Genomic DNA, 17,550 nt, shown 5'->3' on the forward strand with positions numbered 1-17,550 from the left:
TTCATTCCTAAATTGGATTCCTCACCATAGTATAAAAGGACTTTCAGATCAGGGCACCACAGACCAACTTCTCTTATCCAGTTATCTGTAAAACATTAAAATAAACAGAAAACAAATAATTTATATTTTATTATGACTTACATAACTTCAGACCCACCTCAGCATTAAATCAAACATCTGATTTTAAAGCAAATCCCTTTAAATTCTACTGAAGGTCAAGAAACTTTCTGTCTCAATGCTGGAAAAACTGGTAATATTTAGGAAAATTAAACAACGCACAACAGTGCTTTAAGTAACTTGCTTAACCAGCTTGCACTTTAAAGTCCTACAGAAACAGACTCTGCATGGTCTGTAACTGCCATGTAAAAATAACGCAACACTTAACTTTTCAGCCCGATTTCTTCCCTAGACAGTTAACTGCTCAGAGGGCAAATCATTTCATTTGCTGGTACTCACACCCGCAAGCATTTCATCAGGAGAAACAATGCCTCTGGGAATAGGCAAGGAAGCTTGACAGCCCAACCCAGCTCCAGGTGTGCAGCCAGCAGAGCGGCCACCCGCGATGTTACCATGCCCAAGGGGAAGCTGCTTGACAGCCAACACAAGTGCTGACCCAAAAACACATCAGGAGGGAGTCTCTGTTAAATGCCACTCGGCCCAGACTGGGGCTGAGGAGACACCTCCAGGGAAGTGTCAGGAAAGCTCAGGGAGATGGAACTTCCCAGGCATCCCCAAGATGGATGGCTTAAGCCAACCTGCCACTACAACTCATGAGCCTCTACAACTCACTTCAGAAAAGCACCTTCATTTACACATTTATGTACACCTCAGGTTTTAAGTAACACATGTTTTTAAGAGTTATTTTAAAAAACAGGTTTTAGTGGATTTTAAAAGCATACTGAAAATAGCAATTTCAAACTGACGGTGAAACAACGTTTTTCGATGTGTTAAGTGGAATTTTTGAAGTCCAAAAAAGCATTTTCTACGAAAAGCAACATCTTCCGTCTAAATTAAACTTGCTACTTTCTTCTTTCTATAATCACTCAACAAAACCAAGTTAAATTCCATGCAGAACTAGTTTCTCCAAACTCACCAGCTTTTCTGACATTTTATTCTACCATATTCTCTCTGCTTTTGACTGAGGCCACCGAACAATTAAAATACGCATCTAAAAGACAGCCTCATCAGTTTAGGGTATTGATCCGCTTTGACACATTCTGAAGAAAAAAGGCACTGAATGTCTCAAACGCCATGAAACCTAATCCCAAGCACAGCCTGAAGACTAGGAATTTCAGCCAACATTTAGTAACTAAAAAGACTAGTTTGCTAAAAGAGACAAATTTCAACAAGCAGGTTGACTTTTTTTTGTGAAGCATACATGCCATATTGAAAAAATTCCATGTTAGGCCTAATTAATTCAGAACAAACATGCCTTCAGTATGGTTTGCATTCCAGTTCAAGTTACTTAAGGAGCTGGGTAACACCCTAAGAAAATCAAGTTTTCCTTTACAAAATTACCTTTGTTTCAGCCTGTCCATGACTTTTTATTTTTTAAACAAACAAATAATTTTGAAGCTTGTAACTTACCTAATGTTGAAGCCGGCACAACAATCAAATGCGGACCCTTATTGCCCTTTTGGTAAAGATAAGCTAGAAATGAAATAGCTTGAATTGTCTTTCCTAGGCCCTAAGAGGAAACAAATCCATTTAAACAAAATTTACAATCTGTAGAACATAACAGTGTTTTGTACTCAGAAGACAATTACAGTGTAGTCGATGTTAACTAGAGATTACAAATCTGCACAGAAAAATTGTTCTGTTTACCCACATAGTGCTACAAAAGGCAATTCCTTCTTAAGTACAATTGCAGTCAAACTCACTTATCTTTTCAGCTCAGCATTTGAGCATCAGAGATTATTTTTTTCCGTTTATGGAGTTTTTTATTTTATTCAAGTTCATACCTCAAATCTTCTTAAAAAAATTACTTTCCTGAAACAGTGCTGCAAACAAACGATTACTTGGAAACTAATTGCTTTTTTCTATTTGAGGCAGTTGTACAGAGGCTATTCCAGCTATTTCTGAAGTGGAATCTAACACGGAAATCAAATTCAAGATAAGCTTATGTTTCTGCCAGCACCCACTTTCCCGTCTTCTGTATCATGGATTTAAAAATTTACCTTATCTACCACAAAATATATACGTAAGGTAGTTCTTACAAATATGAAACATATGGAAGTTGAGAAACTACGCCTACATCTTAGTGAAGCAAACCCATCCATTCACTTGTGGTTCACAAGATGAACAGAAGCCAGGATTAAAAGCAACTGCCAACACAATTAGCAGCTGCCTTACCAGGTTTGTTCTGCTATACAATTACTGGTGGCATCAGCACCAAACAAAACCTCAAACCTATAATATTTTCTCTTTTATTTCAAAACTTCTAGGGAGCATAATGACAAGAGATTGCTGAAATGCTGAAGAAGCAGAAAACATTTCTACCCACTTTTTTTTTTTTCCTGTATTTCTAACTACCTGTTTCGAAACTGATGGAGAAGTGTAGAAGTTAGGGGCTCACAACAACTAAATGCTAGACAAGTAGAGTGAATTTTATTTATTGGCAAGGAGCTATTAAAATAAGTGGATTTGAGGATAACCTGTTGTGGTAGAAACTACTTCCACTGCATCAGAAGACACTGTGCATCTTGTACTTACTAGTGCCCAGGCTACCTTTGACTTTCAAATTGAAAGTAAGAGCTCAGCAGCTTCTGAACATTTGGAGTAACTGTCTGCAATTTCAGTTATATCAGCTAAAACAAGTTACTTAGAATCTGCCTGGGGTTTCCAGGAAATTAAAAAATTCAACAAATTCATTTTTCCAAAGTTTTCAATGATTCTTAAATAGGGTGTATACTTACCATTTCATCAGCCAATATGCCATTCAATTTGTGTTTATCCAGTAGTGCTAGCCAGTTCAAACCAATCTTCTGATATGGCTTGAGAACAAAACTGTTAAAAGATGGTGACATATTAAGCTTGATTTCTCATTTGTTTCTCCATGAAACACAACTTTACACTTCTGTTAATCACAGAATAGTAAGTTCAATACTGCCTATATTTTAATTCGCTCTAGATCTCCTCATGTAGTGAAAACCACAAACTTTAATCAGTCACCTGAATACCAAAGAGTATCTCTGATCCTTGTAAGCAATTTATCTGAATTTTCAACATCTTAAATGATCAAAATTAATGTTACAATACATACCTTTCTTCAAAAATCAGTGATCCATGACCAGTTAAAATCAGTTACACAACTGGTAATTTTTAAAATACACAAAAAAAAATAAGTGGCATTTAGCAGTTGCATCACTAAATTTGCTCTGTTGTACAATTACTAGTGGTGTTGGAACCAAACACAACCTACAAAACACACTCAACAGCAAGTCACCTAGTTCATAATTTTTTGCCAAAGATGGAGTATCACTAATAAGCTCCCTCCAAACAGTTCCATCTTCCTCTCAGGTTTCATTTTGACCCAGCTGAAAACCCTTTTGCTATTTACCACTAACAGCCTCCAAGGCTAATCCAGGTTGCTACTCCAACACTTCACCCCTATGCTTCCCAACCCTTAGGATAATGTTCCCCCACCATATCCACTTCTGCTCCTCCTAAGCGCTCTCTTTATTCCCAATATTCATTTGGAAAACCTTACAAATTTATCTCTCTAAAATAAATCCTTCCTTCTATTACATCCCTGGTGCCTGTCCCACTGGATACAGGGTTCCAGGTAATTTTGTACATCTGAGCTTCCTAACCGATGTCTTAAGCCCAGCTGATAAACTTTACAAGTTAGCTCAGATAAATTTTGATTTATCATCTTTGAAATATAAGGTCCCCCATTACAAAAGCAATTTTTTTTGGTCTTCGGTTTGGAGTAAGTTGACAACTCATGATCCCATCACTCAAAGATGGCTTTCTACATTCACAAAAAACTGGAGCAAGTAAAACAAGATATTGAGCACTGTTCTAAAACCTCACCAGCTTTCCTGATATGCTTAAAACCAGCTGTTGGATTCCCTCAAGTCTTGCACATCACTGTCTAGCTCACTGAGAGCTAAGTGTCAAACATATGCAACTCTACTTTCAGAGACCGCAGTTTTGAAAATCCCAGTCTTCAAAAGTATACCTTGTTACCTGACACCCTTGCAAGAATAAAAAAGGGAAAGATACCTCTTATTCAGAATGGAAGGTTGAGCAATGTTCCATCCGCATGCTCCACCTACAGAAAGTCTGGTTACTTGTTCTGTCAGTTTCCTTGAAATGTCTTCGCATTTATTCATGAGCTTTAGAATCACCTCCCTCCCCTTCAGCAGTGTTTTGCAGTTCCACACTATGTCTTCAGTCAAGCCAGTAGTCTTAGTAATTTTTGCAAGCTGCAAAATAATAATAATGAAAAAATAGACATTATGAACTCTGATAATAGCAACAAAGGTGCTATGGTGAAAATCCACAGCTACTGCAGCAGCAGGTAATTCAGGACAGCGATGGCACTCTGATCTCCTCTCAAAACTTCAAGTATTCCTTACACACATGTTCCCACCTTGATCAAGGCTAACTTCCTCTGTTGCTCCATACACTCAGACTACCAAGACCAGAGGCGGCTCACTTGTGCTTTCTAGAGTATGTATATAATCTAGCATTAACTTTTATTTCCTTTTAAATAATATCTCCATGTCACAATCCTTCCTACATCAATCATGAACACACACTTTCTTCAAGAGCTCCCAGCTTCTTAGTTGTTATGAGAATTGCTACTTACAAGTCTCATTCTTGCAACCGGTGCCAAATACAGACCTACCATGTGACACTGCATCTTTAATACTTAAATGTACCTTTTTTTCCCCTTTTCAACTATAAAGCCTTATTGACAGAGAAACCTTACTTCTACCACGTGTTTCCTCAAGGCCACACTTCTTCGTATTTTCTTCCCCTAAACTTCATTATCTTCACTACAATATGGATATTCTCTGTTTTTAGAGCCAGGCACCCTGAAGTTGTGCCAAAACACACCCTTCAGGCCCACCAGCTTCTCCTTGATTCCATGGAGGGCTGTCTGCAGAAAGTGTAAAGCCTTCTAATAAATTTAGTCCTGCAGTAACTCTGGTCATATTTGTAATTATAGTATTTTCATGCATATTTCTGCATAAAGTTATTTCACTGTAAAGAACAGACATCTTCCTTATTAATGGTTTTAAAGAACTGAAGAATAGCAGGTCCGTTGGATTCGCCATTCTTTTGTTAAAACAGAAGTAACTTCCACACAGATTTTTCTGAAATATAAATCCCCCTAGAATTCTTTCCTTTAAAAACCTACACGTGTTAAGTAACTGATCAATTTTGCCACATTGCAGAGTAAAAGCAGAGGGAGAGAAAAAAAAATATAACAAAATGGTGCCCTCTACTGAAAGCCTCCTGTTACAGTTTTGGGGTTTTCTTCATTTGTGGTTTTGCTCCATTTTAAAGAAAACCCAGTTTACCAACACTCATAGATTACAGCAGGCCAAGATACACATGTCAACACTCACAATGAAGTTTACTAAATAAACACCTCTATTCAGATATAACAGAGACATAAGGAATGTGATTTTTAATAGGTTATTAAAAAATTTCAACATTTGTTTTGATGCCTAAAGCTTCGGTTGGCATGAATATAAATCCTGTAATCTATAAATGAAGGTGTGGAGAATGAAGCCATCTGTTATGAACAGAAATTGTACTGTTTCATATCAGCACAATAACATTAGTCTCAAAGTTAAAACAAGAAAAACTTCAGCCACTGGTTTAGATGTCAAACACACAATGCTGCCCTGTCATGCAGAATACAGCAATGAGACCATCACAGACAACTGAACCCATGGAGGTCCACAGCATATGTTACGGAAGGTCCAGTGGAGCTCAGGGCTGCAGCAGTGCTCCTCAGTGCATAACCACCATGCCAGCACACCCTGTCCAGGCTTACTTTACACCGCTTTAAGGCAATTTTTTTGATTCCACTTTACTCCCTAAGGGTGAAAGTCAGCCTCAACCAGCAAACTCCAACTCCACTTTAAGCAGCCTCCATTTCTAACCTGATGCATGTGCTGCTTCCCTTCAGTTTGCTTTGGTGAGAAGTGCTTTTGGATTTCCTGCTAGTTCGGTTTTCAAAGCAGTTTGCACATTTGCAGCCAAACAAAATGAGATATAAAAAAGCCAAAGCTACTTTCCCTTGAGTTTCTATCTCCTCACTCAGATACTGTTGCAGTATACAGAATATGATGGACAAGACCAACTTAAAAAGGTTGTCTACAATAAAAAAGCCATTTTAATTTATGTATTCCTGGAATAAGACGTCCAATTTCCATATATGCTGAAAGCCTTCCAGTCTTTCTCAATTCTAATAATGCATAAGTGGTAACAACTTCTAGTGCTTTACATTGTCTTATAAAATATACCATTACAATAAAAAGAAACCTTAAAAACAAGCCGATTTCTTTAATGCTGAAACTGAATCAGCTCCCTCCATTATTCTACCACTCTTTTTATTTAGTAGGAAAAACACTGGGTCACTGAGCTACTAAAACTTTACAAACAATTAAATCCATACTGATACAAAACGTCTGCTAAAATCTGCTGCAAACCTCTTCTACTCTGGGCAAGTATTCACAGTACTATATAAATATGTGGTTGCTGACAGCAGGAATCTTTATGAAAGGCAAATTTCGAACACAAACAGGCCCATGCAGCTTTTTTTCCATTAAATATTTTACACAGAACAGGAGAACAGCCCTGTAGCAAATATTTCTGCAAAGACTTAAGCTCAGGCAAAATCCAACAAGTTTAGAAAGTAATAGCCACATGACAGATGTTCTCTGAGAAGCCAAAGGCTTGGGGCAAAACGGATTTCTTTTGCAGCATACCTGCACCTTGTTATTTTTTTCCATCTATCCTCCTCTTGTCTCCCCCCCTTGCCACACAGCATACAAAGATCATTTTGTTTTCCTTAAAAATCTGTCTAGTATAATTTACTATTTTGTGGTAAAACATTTCACACACGGAATAATAAATGTTATTGTTTTACACATACTGAAGAAGTTCTGTTCTGCTCTACTCTGGAAAAAGTACAAGCAGATCTTGCATACATCAGTACAAGAGGTTTCGGAGCACAAACTGATAACAAAACATATCAATTACTCTGTAAGACGGCCTATGCACAGTTACTGCTTTAAAATCCAAAGCACTAATAAATTAAATCAAGAAAATCTGCTGTAATGTCAAAAGTTTTTACCAATGTTGCTCTTACCGGGGTCTGATGGCTGGCACTTAACTGAAGTTTCATGAAATGTAAAGGCAACAAATAAACCATGGGAAACATGTGAAAGTAACATCCCTATGACAGTAGATAATCTACTTACCAAGAGATACCGTTTTTCCCTCTGTTGTGGATTAGACTTCTGATGCTTTACCTTGTACTAATAAAATCACAGCAGCTTGCTTCACTAAAAAATGGCTGCATTGCGCAGCTAGTAAAATCATGCTAGAGACTAAGCTGCAGTAGGTTAAAGAAAAATGGCCAAACACCCTCTGCCCCGCCAAATGACTGTTTCTTGTATGCAACTGAAAATATCCATGCTGGCACCTTCAATCATGGAGCTACTCTGGAAGCTGCTGCTGTTGCTGTTCAAATGTCTGCAATAAAGGTCCTGCCACATTCTTGCTTCCTGCATAGGTTTTCAGCTCTAAGAGCTCAGGAGAAACGAGCAAACACCTCCTTTCCAAGTAGAAAGCTCTAATTTCTTCTTCTGCAGTGAAATCAACCAACTTTCTATGCAACAGAGTGAGTGGCAGTAAAGTCAGCCAATCAGCTTGAGTTTTCCAGAAAAATCACCCCTTAATTCATTCAAAATCAGGTCATATGACACTATTTGAAACGCTATTGGCTTAGGAGGAACATAGCATTTTAGCCTAATCAGGATAAGGCCACCCATCTGAGCCTCCCTAGGCTGAAGCCACCTTGACTCTAGGCAAGCTGGGGATAGAAAAAGAAGAATGCAGACCTACCAGAGCCTCCCAGCTATTAAAGGGCCGGAGCACTATTATCTTCTGAGCTGTTTTCTGAGAACACTGGGGAATCAAAACCAGTTCACTCATGGAAGCATCCTGCAGGAAGCTGAGGATTTTTGCTTTGTAGCAATCCTCCATCACTTCGTTGCTGCTGTGGTAGTCCTTGTCAAAGACGCTACTATCATCTTCAGAAGATGACGTGTCCTCTGAATCTGTTTCGGTACTCCAGAAGTTCATTTGGTCTTTGGCCTTTTCCTGAAAGCTGCTCTCCTTTTTTCTGGGAGATTTCTTCAGCTTCTCTTTACTCTTACCACTTCTGCTCTTGTCGGAGGTTTTGGTCCTGCCAGAAGTGTCGTGGTGGAGAGGAAATTTTACGTCTGTGAATGCAATATAGAAGGCAACAAGTCAATGCGTACTGTTTAGGAGCAAATTAAAACATACTGTTCTTCCAAAATAAACCTATATAGATATAACATACAGTTCGAGGATTTAATACACAACATGTCAACAGCAGGTGTTACTAAGAGAAAAGAGTAGCTAACACCATGGAAGTCTGTCTAAAACATGTAAATAGTACCAACTGTGAGTGTAAGACAAGCCATACTAACTTGTACACTACTCACAGGAGAAGGTTTTAAGTAGCTATCTTAAAATACAGGTCATCAACACAATGTAGTATGTGTGAGCTGCAGAAGCTCTGAGGTAATAGCAGATAGTTAAGAACCTGATGTATCACTGGGATGAGATACTGGTCCCACTCCACCCAACTGCAGAGAGATTAATTCTGCTGACTTCATAAAACAAGCCTACTTTCAACACTAAAATTGGGTATTTTTCCCAGTTTAATACATCTCAGTACAGCAGTCTTCTTTGGAAGAAAGTATTTGCAACATTTATCTTCTGCCCAATCCCAGCTCGCTGCTGATTGACTCCAACCCTCATGTGTACCTTCTTAGAAGCAGCAGCAAGGGCCCAACCTCATGCAAACTGCTAACTCTTTCCACTTGTAAAGAATCCAGTCCTATCCCAAGAATACTTAAGTAGCTGACACAGCAAAACTTACACATTTCTGACAGCCATTTAATACTGAAAAGTAATCAACTCATTAAATATTATTTAAGTTGTAACTCACAGATTTACCTGGAATCACAGTTCTTGCTCCCTACTACATTTAATGCACTGGGTATTCGTAAATTGGTTGCATAATTTAGGGCCTATTTCTAGTATTTTCCTCTCCTATAATGTATTTTAAAAGGCTAAAATGGCATATGTCACTTGTCACCAATGCAGTTATTGGCAATCACCGATTTACAAATCACTCCAGTTAAAAAATAGCGCTTAATTGTAAACAAGCAGGAGGGGAGCACATGTCAGCTTTGAGACATTTCAAAACATATTTTATGCTATACCCATAGGTAATTACAACTTCTTACGCAAATCTGTATTAGCAAGGCAAAGATATTTATCTCTACTTACAGAACAAAAGATATAATAATCATGACACTTAAAACTCTTATCCTCCTCATAATACTAATTTCAAGTACCAGTGCAAGTTTCTAGGCATACTGATGTCAGGGCTGTCACTGATGGACGTTAGAAATTATTTGTGTCACAAGTCTTTTTATCTTATCCTGAGATAAAATAGATTATCAATTTGTCCTTACTCTCATCTTCCGCAAATGCTCTCAGGGTCTCCAGTGCTTTATGAAACAGCCAGTCATGTTCCTTTAGTACGTATCTCAGTTCCTAGTAGGAGAAATTTTGTATTGTGACAAGCAAAAACTGATTTTCTGTGTATAACATTAAGGCACTAACAATTTTAACTGCATAAGGCAAAGAAAACCCCTATAAATCAGATGATTCAAAATAAAAGGAAATCAAAAGGAGAAAACAGTTTATCTTTTATACACTCAGTTTAGGCAAGAGCTGCACTCCACTTTTCAAAAGGGTAAGAACACACATAAACGAATTTTGCTTCCAAAAAAAAAGGTAGAACTAAAATGACCTGACCAGTTGCTGAGTATTATCAGGTACTAAACTAGTACAAATCTCACAGTATATTTAGTCATCCAAGGGAGAATGTGAGAGAGAGGGATTATTTCCTCACGCATTTTTGCACTATGCCAGGCCTGTCATAGGACCAAAAGCAGGATGAGAAGTTCCATATTCTGATTACAACCAACTGCTCTCAGTTCAGAGCAAATTACATTCCAGAAGCAGCAGCAGTGAACACCTTCCTACCATGAGCTCTTTTCAAGAGTGCTGCTGGTATTAGTCCTGTTTAGTTTTGATTATAAACAGCTGCAATTTTCTCAAGAAGTCAAAACCTGATGTGCCATCATGAGAGATGAGCTCACCTCCTTATCCAATACAGGGTATATATCTTGCAGCTTCTTCACCAGCATCTCTTGCCTCTCCCATTGTCTTTGGGGGTCTGCCTTATCCAGCTACATTAAAAAAAGAAATCTATTAGATTTAATGTAAATTATGAGCCTAGAAACAAGCAAAACAAAAAACAAACAAAACCTCCACAATTGAAACCAATCAAACATAATTAATGTTGGTTATCCTTAAAAAGCCATTCTGAATTACAAAAGCACTAAAGACAAATCTGATTTGCGGAAGTGATTCCTTTTCCGTAGCTGATACAAGACCAAAACTTGCATAGGCATAGAAAAAAATGTCTTCAGTCTTGAAAGGCTGTCATTCTTTATTTGATAAACATACACACTTCAAAGTTACATACCAAAATATAAATAATTTAGAACTCTCTAGTCTGCATTTATTTCGAGTAAAATGTCAATAGTGATTCTGGATGATATTTAAGACAGAAGATGGCAGGGTTAACAGCCACTTTAGGTTAGATTACTAAGCATGCAGTATTTAACCCATCAGAGTCTATAAATGTGTCGAATGGTGTGTTTATATGAACATGTACAAGTAAAAAAAATCTGCAAATACTATGTCACAGCACCATGGAGTCACACCAAAACCTGGCAAAAGTCTTCATCAACAACAGCTTCACTAATAGCTACTATCAGCCTGCAAAAAAAGGAGTTCTTTTATGAACCAGTGCCAAAAGTGCCACATGCCACAAGCCGCTCTGTTATGTATTCACCACAAAGAATTATACAGGTTTCTTCACAAAGCTTTGAATGCAAAGTGGTTACAGATCTACTTATCTACAGCAGAGATGCCAACAGGCTTGATCAATATTTACTTCGTTGAATGATGCTATTTTCTGAAAGAGCACAAACCAGATCACCCAGAAGCACTCCTAGTAACAGAGGACAATGTTCCTTTCCACAGTGAGAGTATGGTATCATTAACAATACAGCTGCAGTATGGTACAGTAGCTGGCAAGGTATGCTCTAGTCTGAGGAACAACCTTAAGAACCAGAGGAAAAGCACAAGCAAGGGGAAAGAAAAACCACCTAACAACCAACCCTGCGTGTTTGCTCACTACAATTCACAAACTCTAAAGCCCCATGTTTCAGCTTTACTTTTGCCCAATCCTTACCCTTTTAACTGTAATGGAACTGTTAAAGCACAGAAATCAAACCGCTGCATAAACCCAGGTCCATTGAAGCACTGTTTGCTAGAGTGACTGGGTAATAACTCAGTAAAGCTTCCTTTCTAATCACTTCCACAAAAGCAGCAAACAGGATATTGGGATACAAATCCACAAACGAACAAAACAGATAATTCCATTCCGAATTCCCAAGAAGAACACAGAAAAACTTCATTCAGATGGCAAGATTTGAATTTCAGTAGACTTTCTGATGAAACACACCAAGTTCATGTTACCACCGTCACTGACCAAGTCGGGTAATTCCATTTATTTTACAATGCACAGAGTGAAAAAACAGTACTCACGTCATGTGTCTTTGTCTTTTTTGTGAGTTTTTCAGTCCTCTTTCTGCAAGTTGGGGGACTATCGTTGTGTTTCCTTTTATGAGAAGTAGCTTTAAAAAGAGTTGAGGTAGAAAGGAAGAATTAATGACTTTCATTAAGCTTACCCCAAAACAATAGGATCATTCAAACTAACACTACAGTAGCTACTTATTGACTGCACAAGACATTTACTAGTCTCCATAATAGTTTCCTATCACAGTCCACACATACATTGAAACTTCAAGCAAAGCAGCTGCTTGAAAATACATGTTTATTTGCCTCCTAAGTTTTCTTTAGTAGCTTGGCAATTAATCAAGCAATTACCTCTCATACATTACAACTGAAATAGCTTTGCTTATTTTGTTTTTTTAATAATTGCCAAGTGCTTTACACATAAGTTGCATAAAGGTCTGTCTGTTTTTTTTGAAGCTGACTGCTTTTGGAAAGTTGGTATTTAATGAAGGTTGAACCCCATTCACAAGTTGGAATATGTACATTACTGCCAATCTGAAAGTGCTGATGACTGATTTCTGGCCCAGCTGCACATCAGAGAGGTTATCACCAAACAGTTTTCAACACTAAACCAAATGTATGAAAGAAAACTATGCATATTAAGTCAGTGATAACTAAGTATCAATGATAACTATGATACTTATGAATAGTTCATATGAGCCAGAACCTTCTGAATATCTTTGGTCCCTGCTGATTATCAAGAGATTATCATCTCAGCATTAAGACCTGCCCAGTCAGGTGCATTTTCTGACTCTGCTGTGCACAGCTCATGAACACATTACCATTATCTCCGCACATTAGCCTTGCTTGAAGCAGCATCTGCTACCAGACCAAGTTATTGTAAATTACTGTACTGCAAATTAAGTCTTTTTTAGAAGAATAACTGCCTGCAGAACTGCCTGCATCAGCATGCCACCCTTCCCTCCCAGACTGTCAAAGGTGACCAGTGCACAAGCACATGCGCACAGAGCACGCTCCCAATCCTGAAGATTGCCTGGACAATCAACACAGAATTAATTAGAAATCAACCTGTGGTCTTCTGAAACCCACCACATTTGTAAATGATGAAAAAATCCTAACTTTCTGAAAACATTCATTTTGCCAGGTACACTCAATTACTCCTTCATGTGTTAAGTGAGCATACAGCTGAGGAGATGAAGAAACTCTATTACTGCTAGATGGGAACAATCCCTGGAGTGGAGGCAGAGCACATCAGGCCTTCCAGAGGAATCCTTGATCTCTCCAGAAATTTTATGATTAATGAGCAACAAGAAAAGCAGCTCCAGGGTTTCAAAATGTAGAGAAACATTCGCAATTACTTCCACTGGTATTTGTTGCTACCACTACAAAAAAAGCCTTATTACTATGACATTCTTATACTACAGAACAGTCATTTCTACCTGTTCAAAAAGCAGTGAATACCAGACAGGTTTACCTGAGGCTTCAGCTTAGAAGCACCCTCAGTGATTTCATGGTTTTCGAGATGTACAGAAAACACCACCAGAAACAAATCACAAGCCGCAAGCATCAATATAACTTCACATCTCTCATTCACATACCTATTTTCAGTGTCACATACCTATCAGTCATACCTCTAAGCCATCTGCAATGTGTCTTGTTTTAGCTACATACAACTACTGAATTCATGCTATAAATACAGATTTTTGTCATTTTGAAAGGATGGAAAAATTTGAGGATGACTCAGCCACGCTTTTTTAGCAAAGCCATGCTTCACAAAACAGTATCTTGTCCCTGAGCTCACTGAGAGTCAATGCTTCACAACAAGTTAAGCATATCATAAATTGACAGAGATAAGCAGATGTTCAGTAGTGTCCTGATTTCTAAAAATGTGTCCAAAATTATGTGATTTATACCTTCACTTTCAGGCATGCTTACTCCTAACTAAATATTTTATACAACAGCTGTGATTAGTGACAATTTTGCTGCCAAGATTTTTCTGTGGGCTCATATTGAAAGTATGTGAAATAGCATTCTTAGATCAACACAAAAATGGCCAAAAGGCAGGGCCTACATTAACACAAATCAAAGTGGTTTGGTTCAAACACTGTGGACTGCAACAAAGTTTAAGTATATATTCTTGCTTAAATTGGGTTAATATTAATCAAAACCCTTGAAAAGTACTCAGTTTTCCAGGAAAGGATTTTCTAGGAGCAGCAACACTCAAAACTAGTGTGTCCCTCAAAAATATGCTAGCTTTTGTTTTCTACTGCCAGCATCCAAGAAGTTCCATTTCTAGAATCTGATCATCTAGAAACCTCAAAATGTTGGTCTGGTTGGGTAAAAAAAAACTTTCTGATAACTGTTCTAAAAAAATCTTTGAAGTTGTATATAAATATCAGAAGATAAAAATATGGCAAGTACAATGGGGAACTGAATTCACTATAGATCTTCTACTTTAGAGAGGGATTAAAACTGTTCTCCCTCAGCACATGAGCATCCTAGCCATGTTGCCTCAAAATCCAGAGGATACTGCATAAGAAGCCACATTAACCACTTAGAACAACTAAAGTAATCAAGTGATCATAATTAGCTTTTCAATCATCTCCAAACCATGAAGATATCTCAGGAGAACTGTGCAATAAATGAAATGCATTTGGAATCTTCAGCTTTTTATAATGATGTTAATATTCATACCAACCTTCCCTTCTTCCCCCACCTACCCCAGTACATCAGTCAGAAAGATTAATATAAAGGCAAGAGCTTTAAACCTGGATTTAGGCAATGTCAAGAAGCAAACCCAAAGCTCAAGAATTACGAGCCTTTTACATGCTTACCATTTCCTACAAACTCACACATCAAGTGTTGGTTTTTGTTTTGTTTTGTTGTTTTGTGGGGTTTTTTTGATAACAGCATGAGGCTGCATAAATTCAGATGCAGAATAAAAAATCTTCTGGGACATGTTCTGGGACATGTTTTGCTAGAGAACCATGGGGATTTGTCTAGTGCTAAAGACTAATGGCTCTTATTGAGAATTACAAGCAAGTGTTGAAGTCAACATGAAGAGAAAATTGTGATGGGCCTTGACACAAACAGTTATGAGTGGCTACATACTCAGTATATTTTTTCCATATCACCACATTTCTTACCTACAGCATTCAGAATTACTATTGCTAGCCCATTACTATTTGCCTCAATTTCTGGGCAAGGAAGGAACAGGCAGGAACAGAATTCACTTCATGACACACATGTAAAGCAATCCTGGGCTTCACGGAACAAACTCCCCCTTTTTGTTCTATTTTTTGGATTCTGGTCCACATCTTTTCAACTTTCTCTTTGCAAAGCCTGTCATTTCAGTTTTGTGATTGCAATAAAAAAATAGTATAACTTTTAGCATATGCTTTACCACTTTTTAAATACCAGCAAAGTTTACTTTATTGAATTAGTTACAGCTCCTAAAATTTGGTTTTGTTTTTTTGTTGTTGTTAAACATACCTTCATAACTGAATTGCAAACCAGCAGCTTCATTCACTGTGTGTGCTGATTCGAACAACTGAAAAAAAAAAGAAGGACAACTGCTAAGTGATGAGATTTAATCCAGTTGAACACAGGAGGACAATAAATCAGTGTGTATTAAAAGTGTATTGAAATACACTTTAAGAAAAACACCTCAAAAATACATGTATCATATAAAATCCAAGCACAAAATTTACATTACTAAGTTAGCTAGACTGATCACATAAGCTGCATTTGGAAATACTTTTGAAAAAACCTACTGGAAAACATTTTAAACACAATCCCATTACCACCTTTTTCCCTACTTCAAACACACCATGCAGGTTTACTTAAAAGTTCTTTGTCAAAAGCCATTCTATGTTACTATCGCAAAACCAGATGATCCAAAAACATAATTTAACTCATGTCTGTATACTTATGTCTGTGACTTAAGTCACATTGGTCGATTTCCTGACAGTACACACACAAAACTTGTAACATGCTTCAAAGTTTATCTCTGCTTCCTTGCAGTCTTAGATTCTTTCTCTGTCCAAGTGTAAACTCAAAATAGGTAACTTTTACAAATTAGTTGGATGTTGAGACTTTCAGAATGGTTTTTGCAAGCGAGAAAACTGCAACAGAAGCAAATGGCCTAAAAGTTACAAATATGAAGAAAACACAAAAAATGAAGTTACGGTGAATCCTGACTCACAAGTATCTGTCCACATTTGTAAATGGCATCTCACTATTCTGCTATAATAAAAAAATGTCCTTTTCAAAAGGCTCACGATTTTTCCTTAATCACCTTCACTGGTTGTATAGGGTTTGTCAGGACAGACTGTTCCAGATCCTTCATGAAGGAACAAGAGACTTGCCTAATATTTCACTGTCTTCTTTCAAAAATGCTGTGGATATGTAACTGCCGACCAAAATTTGCACAGCCTCTGTGTACTACAAAGTTCTGATGATACAGGAGCTATCTTACACTCTCCTGAGAATAAATGCCATCAGCACTACATACAACTGAGTAGCAAGCACAAGGCTGTTCCCTACAATAAAACCAGATGCTTAGGAAACCTGCCTACAGAATTGTCATGAAAATAAAGCAAAACAACATTATTACTTCTCGTAATCCTTGGTCATTTTTTCTAGGAAAAAAGTCCTTCAGTGTTGGCAGCTTTGCAGCTCTGATGTCTTCATCTACACCCTTCTTCACAGCTGACAGCGGATCCCCAGCATAAGCCAACTGGGACAGGTCATCTTCAGATTCTTCATCAGACAGTTCAGAGCTATGATGTATAGGGAAGGAGGAAGAATTAAAATTTATTTTTGTTTATGGATGTTTACCCTATCAGAACATTACCATAAACCAAAACAAATGGGATCTCTCAAAATGTGTTTAGATGCATTCAGTAACACTGAATCAACTTGTACTCAAAGTAGTATCTCCAATTCAGGACAAGATAAAGCATATATAATTATGTACAGTCTTTTGTTCACAGTAAAGACATTTCAACATTGCAACTGCCCTATCATTTCCTATGGGGGATCAACATCTAGATACTTGTCAACAAAGCCAGAGTTGTGCACACCAGAAATCTTGCTCTCTCTGTATAATCATAATCACATTCTTACCAAGCAAGAAGGAACACTCATTTAATTGTTAAATGAGTATGAACCCAATCCACAAAAACTTGTGTGAGAGTTCTGCTTTCTGCTTTTTTCCAACAGAGTCCAGACAGTGACTCTGGTAGTAAAGCCTGCAGCACACTTCCTTTAGGAAAGTTGTGCTTTTTGCTCTAAACTTTCTGCTTTCTGAAGAAATCAGTATCCCTGATTCAGGATAAGTAGGGGCTGGAATACCCTGCAAAAAGATAAAAATTCACAAAACTCCCAAACATTAGGTAACACATGCACCAAAATGCCCAGTCCAAGGATACTCGGTTGACCAATTCTGTGCAAAGCCAGGATAATTCAGCACAAGCCAGAGCTTATAAGCTTGGCCAGATCCAAGCTAACTCCTGCCACGCTCTCAAATTATTAGCTTTATTAGCTCAACTGAATACCACTTGTGAGACAGCTTAGTGGGTTCAG

The 17,550-nt window shown here is 37.8% G+C and overlaps 1 protein-coding gene across 2 annotated transcripts in view; it reads right to left on the minus strand.

Annotated features, from left to right (window-relative positions):
- The window catches only part of SMARCAD1 (SWI/SNF-related, matrix-associated actin-dependent regulator of chromatin, subfamily a, containing DEAD/H box 1), a 37,642-nt gene that overhangs the window by 8,984 nt on the left and 11,108 nt on the right, over positions 1-17,550 (minus strand). For both annotated transcript variants that reach the window (XM_065691860.1, XM_065691850.1), the window contains exons 4-13: positions 16,580-16,745; positions 15,457-15,514; positions 11,974-12,062; positions 10,455-10,544; positions 9,762-9,843; positions 8,095-8,474; positions 4,228-4,430; positions 2,916-3,006; positions 1,588-1,687; positions 26-85 (exon numbers count right to left, since the gene is read on the minus strand). In XM_065691860.1, the coding sequence (XP_065547932.1) occupies positions 26-85; positions 1,588-1,687; positions 2,916-3,006; positions 4,228-4,430; positions 8,095-8,474; positions 9,762-9,843; positions 10,455-10,544; positions 11,974-12,062; positions 15,457-15,514; positions 16,580-16,745 (1,319 nt within the window). The remainder of the gene's footprint in view (positions 1-25; positions 86-1,587; positions 1,688-2,915; positions 3,007-4,227; positions 4,431-8,094; positions 8,475-9,761; positions 9,844-10,454; positions 10,545-11,973; positions 12,063-15,456; positions 15,515-16,579; positions 16,746-17,550) is intronic.

This window comes from Lathamus discolor, chromosome 1, assembly GCF_037157495.1.
Source record: "Lathamus discolor isolate bLatDis1 chromosome 1, bLatDis1.hap1, whole genome shotgun sequence".
NCBI classification, from domain to species: Eukaryota; Metazoa; Chordata; class Aves; order Psittaciformes; family Psittacidae; genus Lathamus; species Lathamus discolor.